Genomic DNA, 23,432 nt, shown 5'->3' on the forward strand with positions numbered 1-23,432 from the left:
CTTCCTGTGAATTTTACTGAGTAGTCAATCAGTAATAATTTGATAGGCGAAGAAGGTAAGAGTCTGTCTGCCTTGATTCCATTGGGAAATGTTCAAAAAAGAAAAATGCTACTTCTAGTAACCTTGCCAAAAGGACAGCTATCATGAAAGCATCTCCTCCTGTAATGGATATTAATTTGGGCTATTTTCTTCCATCATCTGCTTCTTATACTGCCTTATGCTGGTCATTAAATAATTTGTTTTCTTGATTTCTGGTTGCTGGGTATTTGTATACTTCTCAAATCTGTAGTTTCTCCCAGCGATGAGCTCTTCTAAGAGAATGTCATCAACATTTTAAACAGTTGTGATGCTCTGCTAGAAAGCAGTTGCTTACTTTTGTAGTTTATTCTAATATTAGTTGTTCCGTGACTGAGAGCAATGTTCAGAGCATGGCTTATCTGGTTGTATAGATAGTGCAAAAATTCTCCTTGACTGCAGTAGGATTTGAATTGCTGGGCAACAATGCATTCTCAGGGGTGAGTTTCTGTATCAAATTTCTATGTTTTCCTGTCAAGTTTTTTCTTATATCTAGTAAAACAGTAACACACATACTCTCTTTCCTTCTGTGGTGGACATGGGTCTTGTATGAATATAATTTGTTTGGTTAAATGCAGCCGTACTGCTTTCATTTTTGCTAAGGAGTGTTTTCTCTTTCTAAATTAAAGATAAGCATCAGTATGGAGAATGCCTCATGTTCTGTTTTTGTTCTGTGTTGATGAAATTTAATTTTATTTAAGGAACGCAGCTGTAGATGGTGAGACGAGTTGTGTTAGCATTTTAGCTGTTTCATGCTACAATTCTAAAGCATCTCCTCTAACTGTACCTGGTTAAAAGGAAAACCTGTTTCCCTGACAACATCTCACAACTTCTTGCTGTTTTGTCTAGTCAGTAGACTATCTAATGTATTTTTATTCAGAACATCAATTTGTTTTCAATACAATCTTCATTAATACAGATTGTTATTGCAAAAGGGATGCTGAGCTAGGATAATTTACAGCAGGAATAATTAAATAGCACCCATCACTTCTGCTTTTTCCCAGACACAAAAAGAATAAAATACTAAAATTAAAACAACCTAAAATATAATTTGTCCTTAGTGATTTGAGCCTTTTAAAATTGAACCATTAAATGTATTCCATGTGTTAATCATAACCATTGCATTTGTGTTGCTTAATTTCAAGCCTTTTTCTTCTTCCAACAGCAAAAACGCCTCATTTCTTGCGTCTTCAGAGTGTGGAAGTCAATGCAGGACAATTTGCTACTTTTCAATGCACTGCCAATGGTAAATTCAGTACAAGTGACAGACTTTGGTTACAGGTAATTTATTATTTCCTAATGCAGTAAGATCTGGAGGAACGAGAGTTCTCCAATCTGTAAAATGTATGAAAAATGATAAAGCCATCTATTTGATTGATTGTAAATTGTATGGTGTCTTTGAAATAATATGTACTTGGTATTGTCTTCTAGAAACAGGTACTAGTTTTGTTACCTATCGAGATCATGAATAAATGCAATATCTCCAAGGAAAGTCACATCACTTTCCTAATGTCTGCTGTAACTGCAACATTACACATTATATTCCTGTCTTGCCTCTGTATCTGTTGAGACTGTATTTTCCACTAAAACTGCACTTTCTTTTCAAATGTAGAGAAGGCCAATATGGCAGTCAAATCTGACCTTCTGCTTTACAGTCCCAAAGAATCTTACCTATATTTATTGAGCCTAATGTTCTATTATTCAGTAATGTAACTTCTAGATAGGTGTCAGATTTTGATTTAAAGGCTGTGCTTATCCTTGCATCAATAAGAACCACCTTCCAGAATCTTCCTTGGTAATGAGGTTCAAATCTAACTGTTGTCTTGCTGCTGTCATTCCAGAGGTGTCTGTTCTCTACTGCAAACAGTAGTTTGCATTTAGATTTAGCATTAGGGGTATACCAACCTTCAGTTCCCTATATTTTACCTCTCTGAAAAACATGTTGGAACTGAGATATTGTCTGCAAGAACAGGAACTGCGTGCGGTATGTGGGGAGGGGGGAGGGGGGTAAGAGAAATGGAAGCAATGATAACAGGTGGGACATTGATGAGAACTTCTCAATTTTTTGTCGTTTATTTAATTTGATTTTTATTGTTATTATTATTTTTATTATTATTGTTTGTTTGTTTGTTTTTTCAGTGCAGCTTACCTTTCACCCTTCACTTAATACAAAATTTTTTCAAGCAGTTTGGAAATGATTTAGATCTGTGGGGCAGGTTAAAAAGCTTGGTAGTTTCAGGAAAACTAGCACACTATTAAGTACATACACTTGAAAAGCGAAACTACTTGTTTGTCTGTATATGCATGATGAACTGTTCAGTCTATACAGGAAGAGCCCAATGAAAATGCAGTGGAAATCTGTGTTTGTATTTGGTTTTGCACAGGTATTTTCAACCTCTGTGTTGATACGACTGACGTTTCTCTAACCTTCCAGCCCTTTAAAGACCATATTATAGTGCTGAATTGTTAAATTAGACTCCTGTCTTCCCTAAACCACTGAGCTCTTTTGAGAGCATGATTTTCCAGTCATGAAAAAAGAGTTTAGCACGTATGAGAAAATAATAGGTTGTTATTTTGTCAGTGATAACCTTTCCAGAGCCTCTGAACTTTTTCATAATGTTATTTTGTAAAATTGAAGGTAAAATTTATTATAAGAAAATCCAGATTCCATTCAGTTTTTCCCTGAGTTGCATAGAAGTGTCATTTTCTCTTTAGTTTTTGGGTTTTTTTTTTTGGAGTTTAGTTGGTACATAAATTCTTTGTAAGGCTGGAATGCCGTTTCTTTATTTTAGAAACTGTGTTTCCTTTTAGATTTTATTTAGTATAAAATCATTATTCTGAACAACCATAGTGATTCTGGGATATCTTTACTGAGTTTAGTTAAGCGATTCCTTGCTTACACATGGTTAGAAGAAGATTTTTTTTTCTCCATTTGAAGGATAAGAAAGTAGTGACAATCAGCCAACTCCTTTTCCAATAATTTCATATTCCTGTGGCCCCAGTGTTTATTTAGCCTGCCCATGTAGCCGTAGCTCCCTCTAGTAACCTGTCCAAGATTGTGCAGATTCCAGGTGTATCATTGTGTGAGAACAGTTTGAAAGTTGTCAGGATCTCCTGGCTTGTGTAGATTTATTTTTATACTTGTTTGCCAGTTTCCACAGATGTCAGCTTAGAGTAAGAGTGGTCAGACAGCTCATTGTGTTGAATACTGCAAATCAAGCCTATGAGATATGCTTCCAAGTGGAATTGGCTGTGTTTTAGTGTAAAAGATCACCAGACCTGGAGTTCTTCATCTGTCATTTGAAAACATGTGTTTTCATGGTGTGATACTGGGGAATTTTGAATAAGGCTGCTCACTACTCTCATGTCACTGCCACAGGACCAAAAGTACAATGAAGCTATCTATCATAGCTGCCATAACACATAGTTTCCTCTATGTTGTATGACTAATTAAATAGACATTAAAAATCTTTTGATTGCTGGTAATAGGAGAACCAATATTCAGTTTTAAAACATCTTAAAAACAGAGGTTCTTATGTACACTACAGCCAGAATAAAAGGAGCTGTTGTGCTGAATTGTTTGTCCTGTACTCAGGTTTTAGCATTACTGCAGATAGTTTGTGCAACCTCTCTCTGATGCACCTGCATTTCCTTGCTGATAATATTAAGCCCATTGCACCGTACTTTTGTTGTTTGGTTTCCATAAGTTCAAAAACCCTTTTGGGAAAACCATAAGATAAAAACAACTGTGTGATGATAAAAGGGGCCCTTGATTTTGTCAGGGCCTTCTCAGCATTTCTGCTGTGCAAATCATGGCACTATTACTGTTGGTTTTGGACATGGCAATTCCAAAATATCAGGAGATAATTTGCTCCCAATAATTTTCCAGTACCTGTTGTTTTTTTCCAGATTCGTGTTGTTAATCTGAAGGACAGGTAAACTGCCTGTGGAATCACAAGCCCACTGCGTTCAGTGACATTTCTGATTGCTTTCAGTGCTGTCAGGTTTTCCTTTTCATTCTTTTATTTCTTTTATATGGTAGCCGCCAGCCTTTATACAGCAGAAGACATCAAGCGTAGTAGGAAATGTGCTTCTGGCAAACAAATAATTTTCTTTTTTCACTCTGATAAATTGTTAGAGGTAGAAGTTCTTTAAAAAAAAAAAAAAAAAAAAAAAAAGAATGTAATTGTGACTTGGTTTGTCTCCTTATCTTTGCTGAGTAGTTGTTGCAAACAACATAGATGTTCTTAGTTTAATAATACCAAGGTGTTGAAGCCAGTCATGTTTTATTACCCCCCCACACACCTTTTTTTTCCTGTCTTTCCTTTCAAGCCTATCCTATTGTTACTCCCTATGGAACTTTGAAGACTGAAGTATTATAGAAGATTTTGTAATTGAAATTGTGACAGGTTACCACAGATTTTCTGTCCATGTTAGGTCCCTATGTGGGGTCCCTGCAGAGAAGTATCTGGCTGTCCTGGTGGACAAGTTAGTCATGAACTAGTGATGTGTCTTTTGCAGCAAAAAGAACCTTCTGGTCTGTACAGGGGGAGAGTTCAAGGGGGATGTTCTGCTCAGCACTGGGGAAGTGTATCTAGAACACTAGGTTCTAGGCTCCCATATACAGGAAAGATATGGACACACTTAAGGATGGCTTAGAAACTGGAAGATCTGAGATAAAGGGAAAGCTGGGACTTCTACAGGTTGGAGAAGGTTCAAGGGAAATCTTGGAGGGAGCTAGAGTGATATAGTCAGACTCTCAAACAGGTTGTCCAGTGAGGCTGTGGATGCACCTTCCCTGGAAGTAATCAAGGCCAGGTTGGATGGAGCTGTGAGCAACCTGGTCTGGAGGGAGGTGTCCCTGCCTATAGGCAGGGAGGTTAGAACTAGATGATCTTAAAGGCCCTTTCCAACCCAAACCACTCTATGATTGTATGATTCTTTTCCATGGTGCAAGAGGCCATAGATGCAAACTGAAATATAGGAAACTCCACTTAAATATTAGAAGGAAAAAAAATATTGTTTGGCTGTTCAGACGCTGGAACAGGTTGCTTAGAGAGATCAGGGAGTCTTCATTCCTGGAGATAACTCAAATTCTACCTGGATACAGACCCCATTTTTGACCTTACTATGAGCAGGACAGTAGGACTGTCTGTCTACAGAGGTTCTTCCAACCACAGTTGTTTTATGAATCTGTGGTAGTTTTTTAAAATGACTATTCTTGTCAGTAGAACTTAGCAACTTTACTGATAAGGAAATTCTGAAATTGAGTTATTGAGTGAGACATATACATACTGTTTTTCAGTAGTCAACTGAATTCAAATGTTTTCCCATTTTAACATCTTTGACTCTCCTTAACCTACTTGTATGAGATGTTGTCACTGTTGTAGTGAAGACAAAAATAAGCCATATATTTCTGGTTCTTGGAAACAATCCAGAAGCCTGGGCAGCAAAGGTGTACTCTGGGTTAGGCTTTGTAATACAACTGGATTACCCTGCCTGGCATAAGAGCCAAGTGTCAGTAGCCATAAAGAAATGTCAGTGTGTTTTGTTGTTACTATTTAATAAATACATAAAAGGGTAGTTGGAAGAATAAAGTTCACTCCTAACCTCAGGAACCAGTTGCACCATTCCAAAGTGATGAGAATGCAAATCACATTTTGGAAGCTTGAAATGTTATTGAAGATATTTGATTTTTGGTGAAAATATCTGACAGAAGTCTCTATAAAGTTTTACATCATGGCATCAATCAAAACTTTTGATAAATCAAACTATGTAGATCAAAGAGCAACATGGACACTACTGATAGTAACATGAAATGAGAAACTAAATAATTCAGGTGTGTGAAAACAAGCAAATTTGATGACTTTGATGAAGAAAAGTTAAGTGACTCTTGATCAGCATAAGTCACTTCTGAGGGGAGAGTTGTGCATTGCTCTGTAGTGTCAATCAGTCATCCACCGGGCTGCAAGGAGTGATATCAGGTATCATTTCCCAGAGGTGATCCTTCATCTCTTGTCTAGAAGAAGTGGATGCTACTCTGCTAAGGATATGCCTGTGACAGTAAAATACAGTTTTCAGTTAGCTTATTAACTGTTGCTGCTTATATACAGAATAAGGAATCTAAAGACTTGTAATATAGATTTATTTATTTATTTATTTTTGTTTGTCTTAAAAATAGCCTTTTTATTACCAAGAAAGAAAATTATCCAAGCTTGTTATCCTCTGTTTAGTAATCTCCTATGACCTAAAGAGATCGTTGGACTTAGGCAAGCTAGAGAGAATGGACAAGGCCATCCCTCTTTTCCATCTCAATCCATCTGCACATATATTTTCATTGGGTAAAGTAAAATATAAGAAAAGTTACTTTGGGATTAACTTCAGCAGTCAAATCTTGGTATTCTTGTCTGTACTGGAAATGAAGGGACAAAAGTAATGTTCTTTTTTTCAAGAACTTTGCTGTGATGTATTAATGTTCCAGTTTTTCTGGAGTGTTAAATAATATAGTAAATGGTGATTGGCAGACCTGAGATAATGAAGCAGCTGACCTGTGCCACTTGGGGCTGGTAAAATTCAAGTTGCATCTCAGCAGCATGTTAGGTATGCCTGTTGCTGGACCCTGAAGACTGTCTTGATCTGAAGTGCTGTTCAGCAGCAGCAGAATCGCTTAGGGACACGTACAAGTCAGGCAACTGATGAAGTAAATTCAATCAGCTTTCTGTGCTATGCTCTTGGACCTTTGGGAGAAAGAAGCAGTGACCTTTACAATGAATACTGTAGTTAAAATGTACAGACTTCCTGCTGGGAGGCATAGTGTTCAAATTGGAGCTGTATGGAGGCTTCTTTTTTAAGACCAAGGGCAGTTTAAGCTTGTTTGAGGCAAAGAGAACTGAAGTAAAGACTAGATTAAATTAAACCCAAAGGAAAGACAGTAGGAAGGGAAACAGAGCATTGGAGAATGTCTGTTATGGGGATGGTTGTTGAACTATGGGACCGACTTGGTAATTAAACTCAAACACCTCCAACCAGTCGTCTTTACACGAGTTTGTCTTCTGCATAAACCAATGTGTACATTGGTTATTATTGCTTATTACAGCTACAGCTGTCCCCACTGTTGAGAGGTATACTTTACCCACTGATGTGCATCTCTTAACTCCTCACACTCCAAAAAGGCAGCTCTTCCACCCTGGACAGCATGTAGTTTCTCGTTATGAGATGTGTATGTTTTCTTTGGCTGCTTTGTAAGACTCATTGAGTTTTGACCATTATTCTGGTTGTTTAAAACTTTCAAAGGTTTAAACTTGAAGCTGTCCCCAAGGCTTGCAGGGTAGACTTTCTTCACATGGCACTTTCCAAACAAGCTAACACTTTTCATGAAGAGAAAATGGGACATGAGTGCAATGTGATTTTTCTGGTTTTTTTTTTTTTTTTTTTTTTTTTTTTTGGTTGGTTGGTTGATTGTTTTTTTACCTGTCCTGTTATATAATTGGAGAGAAAAGAGAAAAGGCATACAAATGCCTACTTCACTTTCCTTCATAGGTACAAACGAAAATAATGCTAATGACCTTTCCTTTCTCACTTTTTTCTCATTGCTTCTTCCCAGTCCCTCCATATGCCTATGCCTGGCATCTGCAGAATTCTAAACCAAAGTATTGAAGATCATTTATATAGTCTTCATTTTTTAAGCAAGGTGTTCATCCTAGCTCTTGCAGTTTTTAATACAGGTAAAAGCATGATGAGTACTTAGTATTTTGTGTTTAAAGGAGTTAAGATACAGAGTGAGATTAAATGACTTAATAAGTAGAACTGTGGGTTCAGCAAAATGCTTAGCATATGCTTGGATAGTTGCCATAATTTCTTAATGGAACAAACTTATCCTTTAGAGAGAGATTTTCTAGTGCTCTGTTTTCTCCAGATGTTTCTGAGAACATAATTCTGTACAAATGATTTTAGTTTCTGTTGTGTGCCATTAAAAATTAATGGAAAGAAGGTTTGAGATTTTTACATGTTTATGAGCACTGGAAAATTGTTAGAGAACATTGACATTTCTCAATCAGTCTTGAATTTCATATAAAAAATATAAAATGAGCTGTTTTGTTGGTGCTTTATTTTTTCTTCTTCAAAACCTCTGTGTGGTAATAACAGATCTTCTCCTGTCAGAACAAAACAGAAGAAATTCAGTGTGTATGTACGGAGTATTTGCCTTGGGTTAATTACAGTAAGTTTAGTGGCTCCGGAAAATAGAATAATGTCTTTGTTTACTTTCTGCATTTTTAATTGTATCTTCAAGTAGATAATGTTGCTTGATATTTAATAATGTGACTACTTGATGTGTAGCTTCAGCATATTTTACAGTTTTACCTTGTAGCTACAACAGTCATTTAGGTTTAGTCATAAGAAATAGAGATTTATAGGGAGCTGTGTCATTTGAAGAAAAGGACAAGTAATCAAACATAAAAATATTGAAACCTGAAATCTTTCCTGAATGGCAAAACAATAGCATTTTGCTTGAATGCCCATTAGTTACTCATACAGAGTGCAGTTCTGGCTCATAGTAGAGTAATTCCAAACAGGACAATAATAATCTTTTTTCCAGCGTGGCCTCATTACTTGAATGAAATACACTTGTTAACTTATACAGATGGAATAAATGCAGGATAATCATAGGATCTGCAGTGGTTCTAATCTAGACTGACAAGCAGTTGTCTTGGTTATAAAAGCAATTCTGGAAATTCAGAGGTAGAGTCAACTATCGAAATTATTAGAATGAAAAATATGAACTCTGTGAAGCAATTTTGTTGAGGTATTAATTGCTATTTGATTTAGATTTAATACGTGTTTTAAACCAAATTACTTCTGGCACTGCTGATGCTATTTGAGATCCTACTGGCATGACTCTAATCAGGATTTTATAAATGTGCATATTTGAAAGTGGGATAATGCAAAACCTTTCTTTTAATAAATGTATGAAAAGCTGCTTAATCTACCTGTATGAACAGAGGGTAACTGACCGATGCTTCCTTTCAAGTCTCTTCTGGCAAAATTGTTGAAACATGCTTTGAGAATGATTAATGCAGTGGTAGTGATAGATACAACACCCCAGAACTTCAATCCCTTTGAATTACTGCTGCATTTTTGTTAAAACTATTTCTGAAAGCTTTAATATATATCTTGTTGCTACTAAATTGCTGTTCATTTAGGAGACTTAGTGTTAGTTCATTGCCTAAACGAGACTGCAAGTCTAATTTAAATAACCATCAGCGTATTTCTTTTCACTCTAGCTTGCTTAGAAAGGAAAAATAATGTGCATTTTTAGGGTGTTTTGTGCTGTCTCTGAGTGAATTTAATATAGTGGTAGTAGAAGAATGGATTTTCAAGCTGTTTATATACCAAGGTTAAATTAAGATTTTTTTTAATATACCGGCTTGTTAAATTACATATTGCTTAATAGAAAATGTATTCTTACCAGTGACTCACTAATTAATTATATTCATTGTTTTGCATAAATAGCATTCCTGATTTGTTTTTGTTTGGCTTTGTTTAGTTGTTTTTTGTTTTGGTGAAGCATTCGCTGAACATTTGGAAACATAGAGGTTTCTCAGCAACCAGTGGAATCTGTTATGTTCATTTTTGGATTTCAGCATTTTGCAGTCCATTTTTTTGCAGTTAAAATTCTTCTGTGCTAAGTTAGGTAGCTCTGCCTTAGAGATGCAGCCTTTGTACTCCAAACAGGTATAGGATTAAATGATTAAGGTAGTTTCCTCTTTCCAGCAAATGCAGTGTCCTGGTCATGCAGTTTTCCCTGTCTCAGAGGCAGAAGGAGCTAGCAGGCTTAAATGCATTAAAGCCTCAGTCTTTCACATGACATAACAGAACTACTGAGCAAAGGAAAAAGAACTGTATTTATCCTGGTGAACTGAATTTAATAGGAAACAGCAACACAAAGCACAAAAAACAAGAAGACACCACAAAGTTAATCTGGCAGTCTGACTGGTCTTTACTATACCTTGCTGTCATGTTTCATTGAAAATCATTTTCTGCATTGAGACTGGTATGTTACAGACCTGTTGTTTTTTGTTTAATGCTCATTAAGATATGATGTGCTTGTGAGGAATCTCTCATAAAGATTGTTAATTTGCAATTCAGCGAATTTCAGTATCTATTTTAAAAGAGCTGAGGTTAAGGACTTTTTATTACTATAATTGTTGAAGCAGTAGATAATCAACCACAGAAATGGTCTCTTTTATTTGTGAAACTTCAAAGTTTTATTTGAGTTTAAAAATCATTTTTGTGAATGCTACTAAATATAACATTCTTTAAAGAAGTTGTAGAGGTGTCTTCTAATATATTCAGTAAAGGAATGTTGACTTGGTATTAATGTGGTTTTCTTAGGTATTCTGAGTGAAATAGCCATCCACAATTTGCGTGGAGCACCTGTTGTTTATCGTACAGTATGCTTAAAGGGACCTGTTAGTATAGAAAAGTTAATAGGTTGATGCACTCTCCCATACATATACTTGCTGTTATAGCTGTGCAGCTTCCTGAAGATGCTATGCAGTGAGTCAGTGAGGAGAACTGTGAATCACAAATAAAGAGAAGCTGGTTGTATGAATGCAGTTAAAGTAGAAACATTTCTGTATCTGTTTGTGAAACGGTAAATAAGATTTTTATTCTGAAGAAATGCTCTTTATTGCACTTGGCAATTGCTGAAATAACTGGTTTGGGTAGGGCTTTGTAGGTTTAGTTTGGTTTTTCTTTCCTGTGCATTTTGTGTTTAACTCTCTTCATTTTTATTGTCTCATTGCCTGTGAATTAAATTCTTCTTATGCTTGAATTTATTACTTTGATTACCGTTCATTTATGCTCAGGCTTATAGCAATTAGGTGACTCTCCTCTTTTGCTGAAGAGGGAAAAGACCTGGTCTCTAGAGCTATATTATTTCTTGTGGAAAGTAAACAGATTATGTTGCTTAGTCTCTATTCCAAACACTACTTTTTCCTTGGAAGTATATTTTTCATAGAAAGACTATGTGAAAAAAAAAAGCACTTTTTTTTTTTTCTTTTTTTTTTTTTCCCCTTTGGGCTCAGGGAAGGAATGTCATACTGGTGATTTTTGTAGGATTTCTGGAGTTCTAACATGTCATTAGACACACTGCATTTTGTGAGTTTGTAGTGTTAAGAGAAATCAGTCATGATCTTTATTTATATTAATATACTTTTCAGGTGAGTTGTAATAGTGATACTAAAGGCTTCCTATCTGGAGCTCCTTCATGAATTTTGAAGGCACCCGTAATGATCTGTTTCATATATGAATTCCAGTGGGGGACAGAAGGCCTCAAATCTTCTTCAGAGCCTAGCTAAGTTCTCTTGAATGCTCTTGGAACTTCATTATTTGAACAAAATGATGCACCTCTGTTAAACAAACCAAAGCTTCTCTGTTTTCTGGTCAAAATTATTGCTACATGGATATCATGTAGTACATCCTTACAGTCAATTATTTGTTTAAAGTTTTAGAACAGCAGTGAAGGTATTTGAAATCAGGTGGGATTGGTATGTTTGGGAATAAATGGAAGGTGAAAGAGATTAGGCAGTAGTGGTAAGGATCTTTAGCAGGTGGTAGGAGGTTTGAATAGGTCTGTGGTAGGAGACAGCTCTCTGTGTGGATTCAGCAGGGAGTGCGAATGCATCACATTTTTCCTTGGTCTCCTCTCTTTGTGTGCTTGGCTCTTCCAGAGTAAGACAGAGAATATCCTGCCTTGTGTCACTGCCTAGTCCTTTCACTTTGCCTCCCTTTAACAGTATCCTGTTGCCTTTGTCAGGTAGGTGAAAGGACAGCAAGAACTAAATTGGGGTGCCTGAATTTAGGGTAGTATGGTGTGGTGGCATTAGGACTTAATGATCTTGAAGGTCTTTTCCAACCTGAGCAATTCTATGATTCTAAATAATAAAATATTTGCGCAGTTCTTCAGTTGTGTTGTAATTTGTGAGAATCCTGTTCAATTCTGGCCATGGAAGCCCCACATGAGGTGTAGGTGTGCACTGCAGCTGGAATGTGGAGATTCTTGTTCACACTTGAAATCAACTGAGCTAGTGTAGGTGCTAGAATTAATGTATGTGTGATGGCAAGTTGTTCCCTAGAGAGTTATTTACAGATTTCTTGGCAGGAGGACATAGCCCATGCAGAGCTTCCTGATGTTGCAGACAGAGAAAGGAAAAAGCTATCATGGGTAGATGCAACGTAAGCACAAGTCTTTATAGTCTGAGAACTGCAGAAGCACACTTTAAAGCAATGATCTGTGCTTAGCAGCTGTGATAATTGGAACTAAGCAGTCACTGTCGTAAGAATTTAAAGATATACGTGATTTTAAATAATGTTAATTCTCCAAAACCATAAATAACTAATTCAACTTGCATCCTGATATTTCCTACTACTTTTGCTTGAATGATAGTACAGTGGCAAAATCAGTAAAAACAGTAGTTTTCAAACAGTTGTTTTGAACACTTCTTTCCAAGTTTTGCTTTCAGTACATACCGTGTCAGAGAAGTCAGTTTATCTGCAGCTTGGAATTCTAGGAATTCTAAGGAGCTGGCAGTAATCAAAGTAATTGTCAGGTAATAATCTCAATAAATTTTAAAGCATAGTGGTTCATTCTCTGGGCATCATATAAAGTTTTTTTTTTTCTGTTTTTTTTTTTTTTTTTTTTCTTTTAAATAAGCTATGTGTCACCCATGTTTATTTTTTAAGGGGAAATAACTCTCACCTTATGATGTTACGAGAATGCAAACAGGATTTATGATTAATTATCCTGCTTCTTTAGCATCAATGGCATGATTAACTTTGACTTGGTTTTGTGGTTATGGATCTATTTAATTTACTGTTTATTGTAGCTCTCCTGGTACCTGGTACTTTAAGGTTACTTTCAGTATGCTGACAAGTGAAGGCCATAACAAATTGAAGTCAGTGTTTCCTGTATACGTCTTAAATTCTGTTGGATCCAAGGCAAAGAAACAGACATCACTAATTGTGTTGACAGTTTATGGAAGCTAGCCTACCAAAAATAACTGGTGTATTAAATACCATAAGGTTTCATATGCCTTCCCAAGGGTAAAATCTTTGGGGAGGTGCTTTCTGGGGCTCTCCATGATTTCTTCTTATTTTGCTTTAATAATGGCAGTAGGCTTCAGTTTATTGAAAAGCTTATGTTTGTATGGAAAGTGCACATTACTTGTTTGAATAACTTTTTTAAGTAGTGTAATTTTTTTAACCATCTATAATAATTGGGTTATTATATTTTCTGAAGTTTCTTTGACTTACCTAGTGGATCTAGTCTATTTCATGGCCAGCTAGAGGATGAGTTCAGGTGAGGATGTAAGAGCTTTCTATTAACCCTCAGCTTCACATCAGAGGATGTGGCAAGATATCATCTCTGTCCCTTTGTCCTTTTGCATCTACTCCGCTCTCTTCCAGACATTCATTGGATGACAAGACACAATAGGCCAGGACATAGGGGCCTTGTGCTCCTCAGCTTTATGTAGATAATTTTCTTGTTCTGCACATGCAAGATGTTGAATTGAGAGCAAAATGTTGCACTGGATTAAAAATTGCCCAGTTCCCAGTACTGTGCTGAGAAACTGGGAAATTGAGACAACTACAGCCTTCCTAGTCGTTCACCTGGTAAATCTGTGGCAGGTATCTTCCACCTGACTTGCTGATAATCAATCCCAAGTGTAGGTTCTGTTATATGATAGCCATACACTTAGATTTCTATGCAAGCTGTGCCAAATGCATATGCTGATTAGCAGATGTGGAGGAGAGTAGAAAATAGAGACAGCGTATGCTATTTTATCCTTCTTTAAGAAGACCAAAATAAAACAAAAAGCAATGAACTTTAAGTACTTGTGTAAGGTAAGCCAAGCAAGTAAAATGTTACATTGCTCTCCAATTTTTGTATTAGTTAATCTATAAAGAGTTGAAAGCAGCTGTTCCGCATGAGTGGTCTCCCACTGATGATGAATGTTTTAACTCGCAAGGGAAGGCAGTAGAGTCTCGTACAGTGTAAACATCTGTACAAGTAATAGTACATACTTCTGCCTTCACCTTTCCTCCTCTCTTGGGGAGCTTAAGAGAAATAGAATTGTTTTTTAGTGGTTTTTGTGTTTGTTTTTTAAAGCGTGACTAACAATATTCTTTATTTTTGTTTCTTTGCCTAGGGTATTTATGTGAGGGATGCACCTTTGAAGAACATAAAGGTGTTCAATGTTCGACGGTTTGTAGCTCTTTTTAATGTGGTAAATGCCACGAAGAGGGATGCTGGCAACTATCGCTGCATGATTCGAACAGAAGGAGGGGTTGGAGTATCGAACTATGCAGAACTAATAGTGAAAGGTATTTCACAATCGGATCACTATTTTGTGCTTGGAGTATTGAATAAGGACCTGCAATTGCTAGTTTACTAAGGATGTCACCCGTAGTTCATTACAGTTGATGAAAGGTTTAATATGTAGACTGTTTGTGTAAATCATATTAGTTTATCCAGCTGTAGCAAGGAAACGACAGAAGAAACCAGAGCTAATTAACTGGTTAGTTGTGGGTCACTGATTTTAAATATCTCCCTCAAATGTACTGTTCAGATGGCATTTCTGCTTTTAAGAGCATATCTGCAAGATTTTTTGGAGGATGTGAATCTAATACTGGCTATTTACTTCCATGGCGGAGGTAACATTTTTAAAACTATACTTAGTTCAAAATCTGGAAACTTTACAATGAAAGAAAACATTTTCCAACATGCAGAGAGAGATTTTTAAAACATCGGGAAACTCTCATATGTGAATAAAATGGGCATAAGGATGTCCTTCCTTGTAGAAAACAGTGCTAAAACAATTTCTTAATATTAATTGGTTTTGGTTGTTTCTTATTTATACTAATATTTTGGAGGAATGTACTGCTATTTTTTGTTTTTTTTTTAGAGAAAAAAGATATTTTGTAGCACGAAATTTGGTGAGCCACATTATTGTGCTACGTGTCTTCCCTTTCTGGTCAGTTCTGTGCCTAAAAAAGAAAACAGCAGGACGAAGGGCTAAAGGGTCTTTTTCTCTTCCTGAGAACAGTTTGATCAAAGTTGGCAAGGAGAGAAGAAGTGCCCTAAAATTGAATCCACTGAGAGTGTGGTTTTTTCCACTAATAATATTAGGAAGGACACAGTTGCATCTATTCTGCATTCTCTGATTTTAGAAACCATGTTGCTTGTTTAATAGGATTTTTTCCTTTTGGATGTACAGTTTTGATAAGAACATATAGCTGTTCTTATGGTATTAAAGAAGCGCATAGGTAAAGGAGTAACACCAGTAAGAATCTAATTCTTGAGCAGTATTTTTGATACTCTGCTTTACAAATTCTACTTTAGGTTTTATCTTTTGATTTAAGATGCAGATTGACATTTCTTACAATTCACTCTTATAAGTAAAGAATCAGAACATATTCAGTATGGTTCTCATCGCAGAAAGTACACTCAATAAGGGACTTTATTCTTAGTTGATCTTGGATTCACTCCTTTATTTCCCTTATCTCTTCAGTAATTTTGCATGCTGACAGAACTGTAGAATTTTTCAGAGCTTTTTATATGATATGATCCTTTTCCCAAATTATTTCTCATTTTGTTCAGGTAATTTATATGTATGTTGATAAATAAGCATGGGCTAAATGTTATGTATCTGAAAATGTATCATAGATCTTGTTTCTGAAGACAATATGTAAAGTATGTGTACAAGAAAATAGCATTCAAAGAGAAGTTTGAAGAACAGGGGGAACAATAAATAATCAAATTTAAAAGTTACAAAAGAAAAATGAAAGTAAGGCAGAGAACAGGACAGTAGAGTTCTCATAGAGGAGAGAAGAAGGAAGGCTAACAGGCTGTAGGTATGCTTGAGTTTTTTCAATTAAATAAAAATTAGAGCAGGATATTTAAGAAAAATATGGGGATTGGAAGAATGGAAAGATGAAATCCCTAGAACAAAGTAAGATGAATGCGGGCTTAGGATTTTTTAGTTGATTAGAGAAAAAGAAACTTGGACTTAGTACGATTGGAGAGTAGTTGGTCACCATAGAAGATGCAAGAGATATATAGAGCTTAGGAAAGAGAGAAGAAATGTACACGCCCCACCAAGAATGATAAGGCATCCTTCAGCCTGTACAGCATTGCAGACCAGTGGAATAAATGAGACTGAATGAGTCAGGTGGAAGATTGACAACATCCATGACAGGAGATGCAGAAAACCAAAATAGTTAAGTGTTCTCAATTTCTTTGATTTAGGGTGCTTTAATTTATTATTGTTCCTTTTGTGGTGCAGTAGATGAAATTATGAAGCATATCATTAAAGCACTTGTGTTTATCCAGATTCTTTCAGAAAATTTGCACTGAGCACTCTGAGCAATTGCATAGCCTTAGGGTGTAATCCCATTAACTACTTGTAGAGTGGCAAAGTAATTATGGTTAATCCCTGTTGCCTGTATTGGAGCTTCTATGAGAGCACCTGCAGGTCATTCCTTCTGACTTAAAAAGGCCCACTTTAAGCATTGTGCTGTAAAACCTTAGATAACTATAGTTAAATAGCAGCACTAGGAACTCATTATTAATTAATAAATATGCTTTGTTACTGATGGTGTATAATTACGAAATTGTATTTCCTATTTTTTTCAGCAGCTTTTCTGCAATGTTATTTGGCAGAATTCAAAGCTAATGAATTGATTTAAGTGCAGCAAAATATATTTTAGATTATCACCATCAATAAATAATGAGAAATATACACATACCCATACTGAATGTAACGTTGAGTCTACTTAGGAATTACTGATAATAATAGTATGTGTAGAAACAGTGATTTAATTGCTCCCCTTACTGTGTTGGAAATGATGAATCTAATTCTCATCTCATTCGCACTGGGGTAACCAAGCTGACTAAGTGGAATTTCTCTGGAATTACATTGCTGTGCTGACAGGAAAATCAGACCTAATGTTTTTAAGTTAGAGAGTCATCTCACAGAATTACAGAATTTGCAGGGGTTGGAAAGAACCTCAAGAGATCAAGTCCAACCCCATCTCTAAAGCAGGTACCCTACAATAGGGTTCAGATGGAATGTCTCTGTAGAAGGAGACTCTGTAACCTCTCCATGGCAACCTGTTCTAGTGGTCCGTCAACCTTACCATAAAGGAGTTCTTCTGCATGTTGTTACAGAACTTCCTATGTTTAAGCTATAGGCCATTTCTCCTTGTCCTATTGCTACACACAACCGAGAAGAACCTGGCCTCATCCATTTGCCTCCCATCTCCCTTTAGATATTTATAAACATTGATCAGATCCCCTCTCAGTCTTCTTTTTCCCTGGCTGAACAGACCCAGATTACTCAGCCTTTCCTCATACAGGAGATGCTCTGGGTCCTTTATCATCTTTGTGGATGATCTGCTGGACTCCCTCTAGAGCCCTGTCTTTGTGGAACTGGGGAGCTCAGAACTGGATGCAGTATTCTAAATCTCATCACATTCATTGTGCTATCTTTTGGTTACTGAGCTTGTAACACAAATTGAAAATAAACAAATAGTTATTTGGTTTTTTTTCCAAAATATCTTTGCCTTTAAGTAGAGACTTAAAGACATCTGCACAGCAGAGTAGGTTACAACTGTGTACAGTGTTCACACCAGTTCATTGTAGGCATAGTTTCACTAAATAGGAACTTCCTGTAAGTGAACTCTAAATACTTTCTTATGTAAACATCTTTAAAGTTTGCAGTTCTGCCTTGACACGATGTTGTGTACACTGGAGGCCAGATCCAAGAGCTTTTGAAATCAACAGGAATAATGTCAGTATCAGCCACTGCAAACCAAACCAGAAATTACAAAGGAATAGGAATTAAATCTTAATTTTGAGGATGATAGATATGTAAGAAGCTGACTAATGTTCCTTTCATTTTTCTTTTTTCTTTTTTTTTTTTTTTCTTTCTTTTTTACCTGAACAGATACGGTTCTAACAAGGTTTATTTGCTGTGAGGGGGAGGAGGGAAAAGCAATTAAAAAGCTGTCAGTTAATCCTATGTTATCTTACTAAAGAACTGTAAACATGAATATTGTCTAGTTAATGAGCAAAACCCCTGTCAGTGAACAATTAGCTGGGCTCCAAACATGAAGGAAAAATAAAAGGATTTTTTTAAAAAACTTGTTTCTGTTCTCTTATATGCCCTTTAGAAAGTGGTGAAATAAAGTATTGATTGCTCTATTTAAATAAATCCCAAATGGGAAATTTTCAATTTTACCCAAGTGTTTGTTCTGATAGGAAAGACTGAAAAGACAAGTGCTTTGTCATTGTGCATGTGTTCAAACTACGCAGTACCCTCATCTAAGTTTGTCAGAGAGTCGGATTGAAATGTCACTTTATCTAATGGGAGACATGAAATTGGCCTTGTCAGATCACCCACTTATTGTGAAAAAAACCTGCAGTTTATATCTAATAGATGACATAAAGGTAATCAAACAGTGAGCAGAAGGAAAATAGTAGGGTGGAATTGATTAAATGTATTTGCTGAAGTAAATTAGACTTCTACATACAGTCCCTATGCTGAATTTTTCTAATAGCAGGCAGATCCAATGCAGATTGGATTTAGGAGAACAGAATGAGCCTGTCTGAGCAGACACCAGATTATTGCAGACTTCAGACTGCTTATTGAGTTCAAACAAGGTAAACCTAGGTGTCAAATTGGTTAAAGAGAATTTTGTTAGATTTTTGAGCGAGGGCATAGAGAGGTAGCCATCTGTAATGTTGGCAGCTTAAACGTCTGCATCTTTTCAAATGAAAGATTTAATACAAGGAATAGAACTGGAGACTGAACCCATAGAACAAAGACTGTATTCTGGAGAGCAAAGTCATTTTGAGATCAGGACAAGGGAAATAAATATTAGAAATTGCTTATCTGAGGTATTGGTGGCTACCCTGCATTAAATATACACAGATACGTAGATCTGTTTTCTCTTTTGCTAATGAATCTTTCATTCTGGGTACATTCATTTGCCTGTACCCTTTTTATTTTATTTTATTTTATTCCTCAAATTCTTTTTACTGTTACCTGTCATGAAATACTGCTTTCAGATGCTCATAATCTTGGCAAATTGACTTCAGGCTGATATTTTTCAGTATGGGTTTGTGTCTCAGCTTGAAGGTTTTCAGAATATGTCCAAACAAAACAGTTGAGATAGTTCATCTGTTTTTTCCACTTTTGTAAATACTTTCTTTCAATTTATTTACAATCTCAAAAACAAAAACAAAGAAACAAAAGGAATCCATTTGGATATGTGCAATGGATGTTTTTCTGAGTTCTCTTTTCCCTAATCCTAATCCTTCACATTCTAGATACAGTGGATGAAATTTAAATGCTGGTACTGATCTGAGCTCCTCTGGGTTGGGCTGGATCCAGGCACGTGAATACAAAGTTGGGAGCTCATCACTACCATGCTTTTGGTGTGCAGCCCTGTATCTCCCTGGAGTATTACTGTGAAGTAAAAATGTGCATGATGAGGATCATGGGTGGTGCAATAGCAAGGAGCTGCACACTTAGATGAGGCTGTTGGAATTGGGACTGCAAAGAATGGTAAACTGGGAAGTGTTTTGAAGTGAGGGGAGAGGCAGTTGAAAATTGGGGCTAAATGAACACTAAGAACTAGGATGACCTAGAGAAAACCAAGGGTGGAGCAGAAACATCTATCCGTACTTATATGTGCATGTAAATATTGTATGTGTGTGTAAGCACATATATATGTGTAGGACTGAGACTGGAGGCAGAGGCCAATGAGAAAGATAATTGGATGGAAAGGCCCTGGAATGGAAGTGCTGGAGGGAGCAGCAGATGTTAGGGAGAAGCTTGGTTAGAAGAACAGGAGCAGACAAAGTATGTGTCTAAAAGCTAAGTAAAGAAGCAACGAACCAGAATGGGAATTCAGAGATATTAGGAATGTGGGAATAGTGGCCAGAGCATGGAGAGGGGAAAAAAGAAAACAAACAAAAAAAACAAAAAAAACCCCACAACCTGTGCAAGTGGGAGAACAGAAAGGATGGATGGCTTCAGGCTGATCAGGTTGGCAAATGAGGATGAAGTGAGAGCAGTAAAGGCTGAGGTGCTGCTGGATTAAAACAGACAGCTGATGACCAGACTGACTGGGTTTGGGAGAAAGATGTATGGTGAAAAGAACAGTCTGCCTAATTAAGGATGGAGAATAATGGCAATACACAGTTTTGCAGGGTGTTTATGAATGTCCAGCTAATCAGATTGTTCCTGCAAACTGTATAGTGTAAGGATGCTCAAGATTGTACCTGCAGACTGTCTTATATAAGGATGCTGAAACGTTCTGTAGTATTTCAAAATGAATTATAACAATGACGTTTTCTTAAATGACAAATTTAGAAGTAATTTTAATAGCATTACAGTACAGTTCTGGTCAAGTTTTCATCTGAAATGTCCTAAAAAAAAAAAAAGAGTAGTATAAAATGTATTGATGTTATTCACCATACTGCTTATAGACGTTGTTTAATTCCAGTATTCTTTTTTATAATTAAATACTTTGGTAGAAGTTACATAAAGACTTTTTTGAACAAATACTGTGCAAAGAATTGTGGTGTTTCAAAATCACTGTTTTTCTGTTTTCTCAATGGGAGAACTTGTTACCCTGCAGTTAAATGCTGCAAATAGGCATTGCTCTCCATTTCCAAAAGACCACCATAGTTTGCTTGGTCAGAAGATGAGCACAACGGTCTGTATGCTCATATATAGATAATACAGTTGTGTATGTATAGTTGTATATATAAAGCTGATGTAGGTTATTTCAAGACAATAATTAGTTTAATAAGTATTGTAATTATATAATAAGTTATTAATGTGGAAATAGCATCAGAGATGATTGATGTTCTGTTTTACCATCATTTACATCATGTACTTATTATGTGCTAAATAATATTGCGTGGGATTATCATGTCATTCTCTAACAGCCACTGTTAAATTAAAATTAGCTTGCAGGATAGATATTTCTTTCCTCCAAATGTAGCAAAGCTCTATTCTCCACATTTCTTACTTTAAAAATAAAGTTACTGCTACTACCAGAGTAGATTTTTCCATATTTCAAATGAGCTCTTCTGGGCACCAGACAATAAATGCCTATTTTTGTGTGTTTTATAAATCAGTTAAATCTCTGAGATTTACATTATCTCCACTGGCATCTCAGTGTGATATCATTCCCCTGCCTATTAAAATTTTAAAAGAACTGCAAAACACAAAGATATTAGGATCTTGTTGAAAACGTTTGGAAGTTCTCTATAATTTAAAGCATGGAGCTTTATGTAAATAAAGGAGCTTCTCTTACAAGGATGCTTGCAACTAATGTAGGAGTGCATAAGAGTAAGTGGTTTCTATGCATCTGTGACTTAGTTTTTTATCCTCTGTATGAGAGAGACTGCTCCTTATCATAGGGCTTTGTCATTTTTCTTCTTACTGTAGTTGATCGAATCAGTGTAGGGTGATGTTAAAGGATCTGCCTAAAACATTTTTCTTATCTGCAGTCATTGCATTTTGACACGTCTGACTTTTTGTAAGGTGGACAGTATTTTATTTCCATAAGGGATTTTGCCCATTGACATTCATTTCAAAATTCAAGAACAGGTCACCTGTTTGTCCGAAGTGTGAAAAGCATTGAATTTCTGGAAACTTACAAATAAACTTTTTTTTTCTTAATTAATATCTATTTAAAACTTATCTTTAAAGGATTTTATTGAATGGCTTTATTTACGTCTGTTCTTCTGTTACAAGAAAAAAAAAAGATATACGATATCTACAACTACAGGATCATATTAAAGTGCTATTGCTGTAATCTTCCACCTTCTGCAATCAGTTGAATTTTTTCCCTGATTGCACCTGGTTGCAGAGAGACAGGTCTATTGAACCATGTTTATAAAGATATTAATTGGAAAACAGTTTTTAGGGGTATTTATTTGACACTGCCTCAGTGGCCATCAGTGAAACTGTTTTCCATGAAAGGTGGTGGTGATGCATTCTGGTATTTTTCCTATACGATTCAAATTTCTCAGCATCCTTAAAAACAATACTAATTCTGACTAAAAGAAGAACCAGCTCTTTGTATTTGATATTACATGGTTTGTATAAAAGTGTGTGGTCATGTTTTTAACCAGTCACTTAATGAGGAATATCCTATTTATACTGAAAAGTTCATTCTATGTAACTTTGATCTCCAACAGAAGGACTACTTGTGGTATTGAACTACACTTCTAGTATTAAATAAACTGTACCGAATGCAAGCTTTGCTGAAATCATGCAACTTGAATTAACCTTTTGCACTTTGAACACAAAGGAATGAAAAATACACCCCAAGGGATAAAAAGATGATAAAATACTACTGCAAGTCCTTGTAATACTTGGAATGAATTGGTGTAACCACTAACCTTAGCGACCTAACTCCTGAGTTCGCATTTTGAATGGAACTTCAGCAGCCCTTAGTAGCATTTGAAACTTGAAAGTAATTAACTGTTCTTTCAGCATGGCTAACTAAATGCCTTAGGATGCGCTATAAAAGTTCCATTTCATGTCTTGGTTCACAAAACAGCCTAATGATTTAAATTGATGCTAAATCATTTTGTGTCAAGTCAGAACGGTTTCCAGGCACACTATCATTGTATGAAGCCATCGTTTCTGTACTTCAGGAGCTCTGTTTTCAAGGAAGCTGCAATGTGTGCTGAACCAAAAGCTGGCATCGGTTTGCTATACGTTGCTACTGGCTTATATAACAATGTTTTCCTTAGTGATCTGAAAATGTAAACAAGATTCCTCTTGCCTGTATGCAGTTGAATATATTTAGTCCATCATTCTATCTATTTGAGTCAGTAATAATTAGTAGACATCTTTGGAAATGTTCCAGATTGTTGCCAACTGTATTGTGTTCTTCATGATGGTAATTAATTAATTTTATTAAGATGAAAATGAGTAGTGCAAACACCTGTGTTTGCAACTTTGTGATGTCATGTTTCAGCAATTGCTAGCAGGTTGCACTGATTAAAAGTTTATGTAAAACTATACAGCGCTAATTAGAAACACCACTGTTCTGTGAAGATCGTAGGTGATCTTCAGAATGCTCAGTGCTCTGTGAGTTTAGTACTTTTTCTGTAAGTGGGGGGGGGGGGGGGGGGGAAGAAGAAAGTGGCATCTAGTGCAATTAGGTATGTGTTAAAATTGCAATTCTGCTATTTCTTGGGAAATATTAATACTTATTTCCAGAGTTCCTTTCTTGCCAGAGCTTCCTTCTTTTATGCTCTTTGC

General features: G+C 36.1%; 1 protein-coding gene across 7 annotated transcripts in view; it reads left to right on the plus strand.

The window, feature by feature from the left end:
• Positions 1 to 23,432, plus strand: part of PTPRM (protein tyrosine phosphatase receptor type M) — a 432,075-nt gene that overhangs the window by 150,693 nt on the left and 257,950 nt on the right. For all 7 annotated transcript variants that reach the window (XM_015855338.3, XM_015855340.3, XM_015855342.3 and 4 more), the window contains exons 5-6: positions 1,241 to 1,356; positions 14,286 to 14,460. In XM_015855338.3, coding sequence (XP_015710824.2) covers positions 1,241 to 1,356; positions 14,286 to 14,460 — 291 coding nt within the window. The remainder of the gene's footprint in view (positions 1 to 1,240; positions 1,357 to 14,285; positions 14,461 to 23,432) is intronic.

The sequence above is a fragment of the Coturnix japonica genome, chromosome 2 (genome assembly GCF_054131305.1).
Source record: "Coturnix japonica strain WE chromosome 2, WE-NBRP24, whole genome shotgun sequence".
NCBI lineage: Eukaryota > Metazoa > Chordata > Aves > Galliformes > Phasianidae > Coturnix > Coturnix japonica.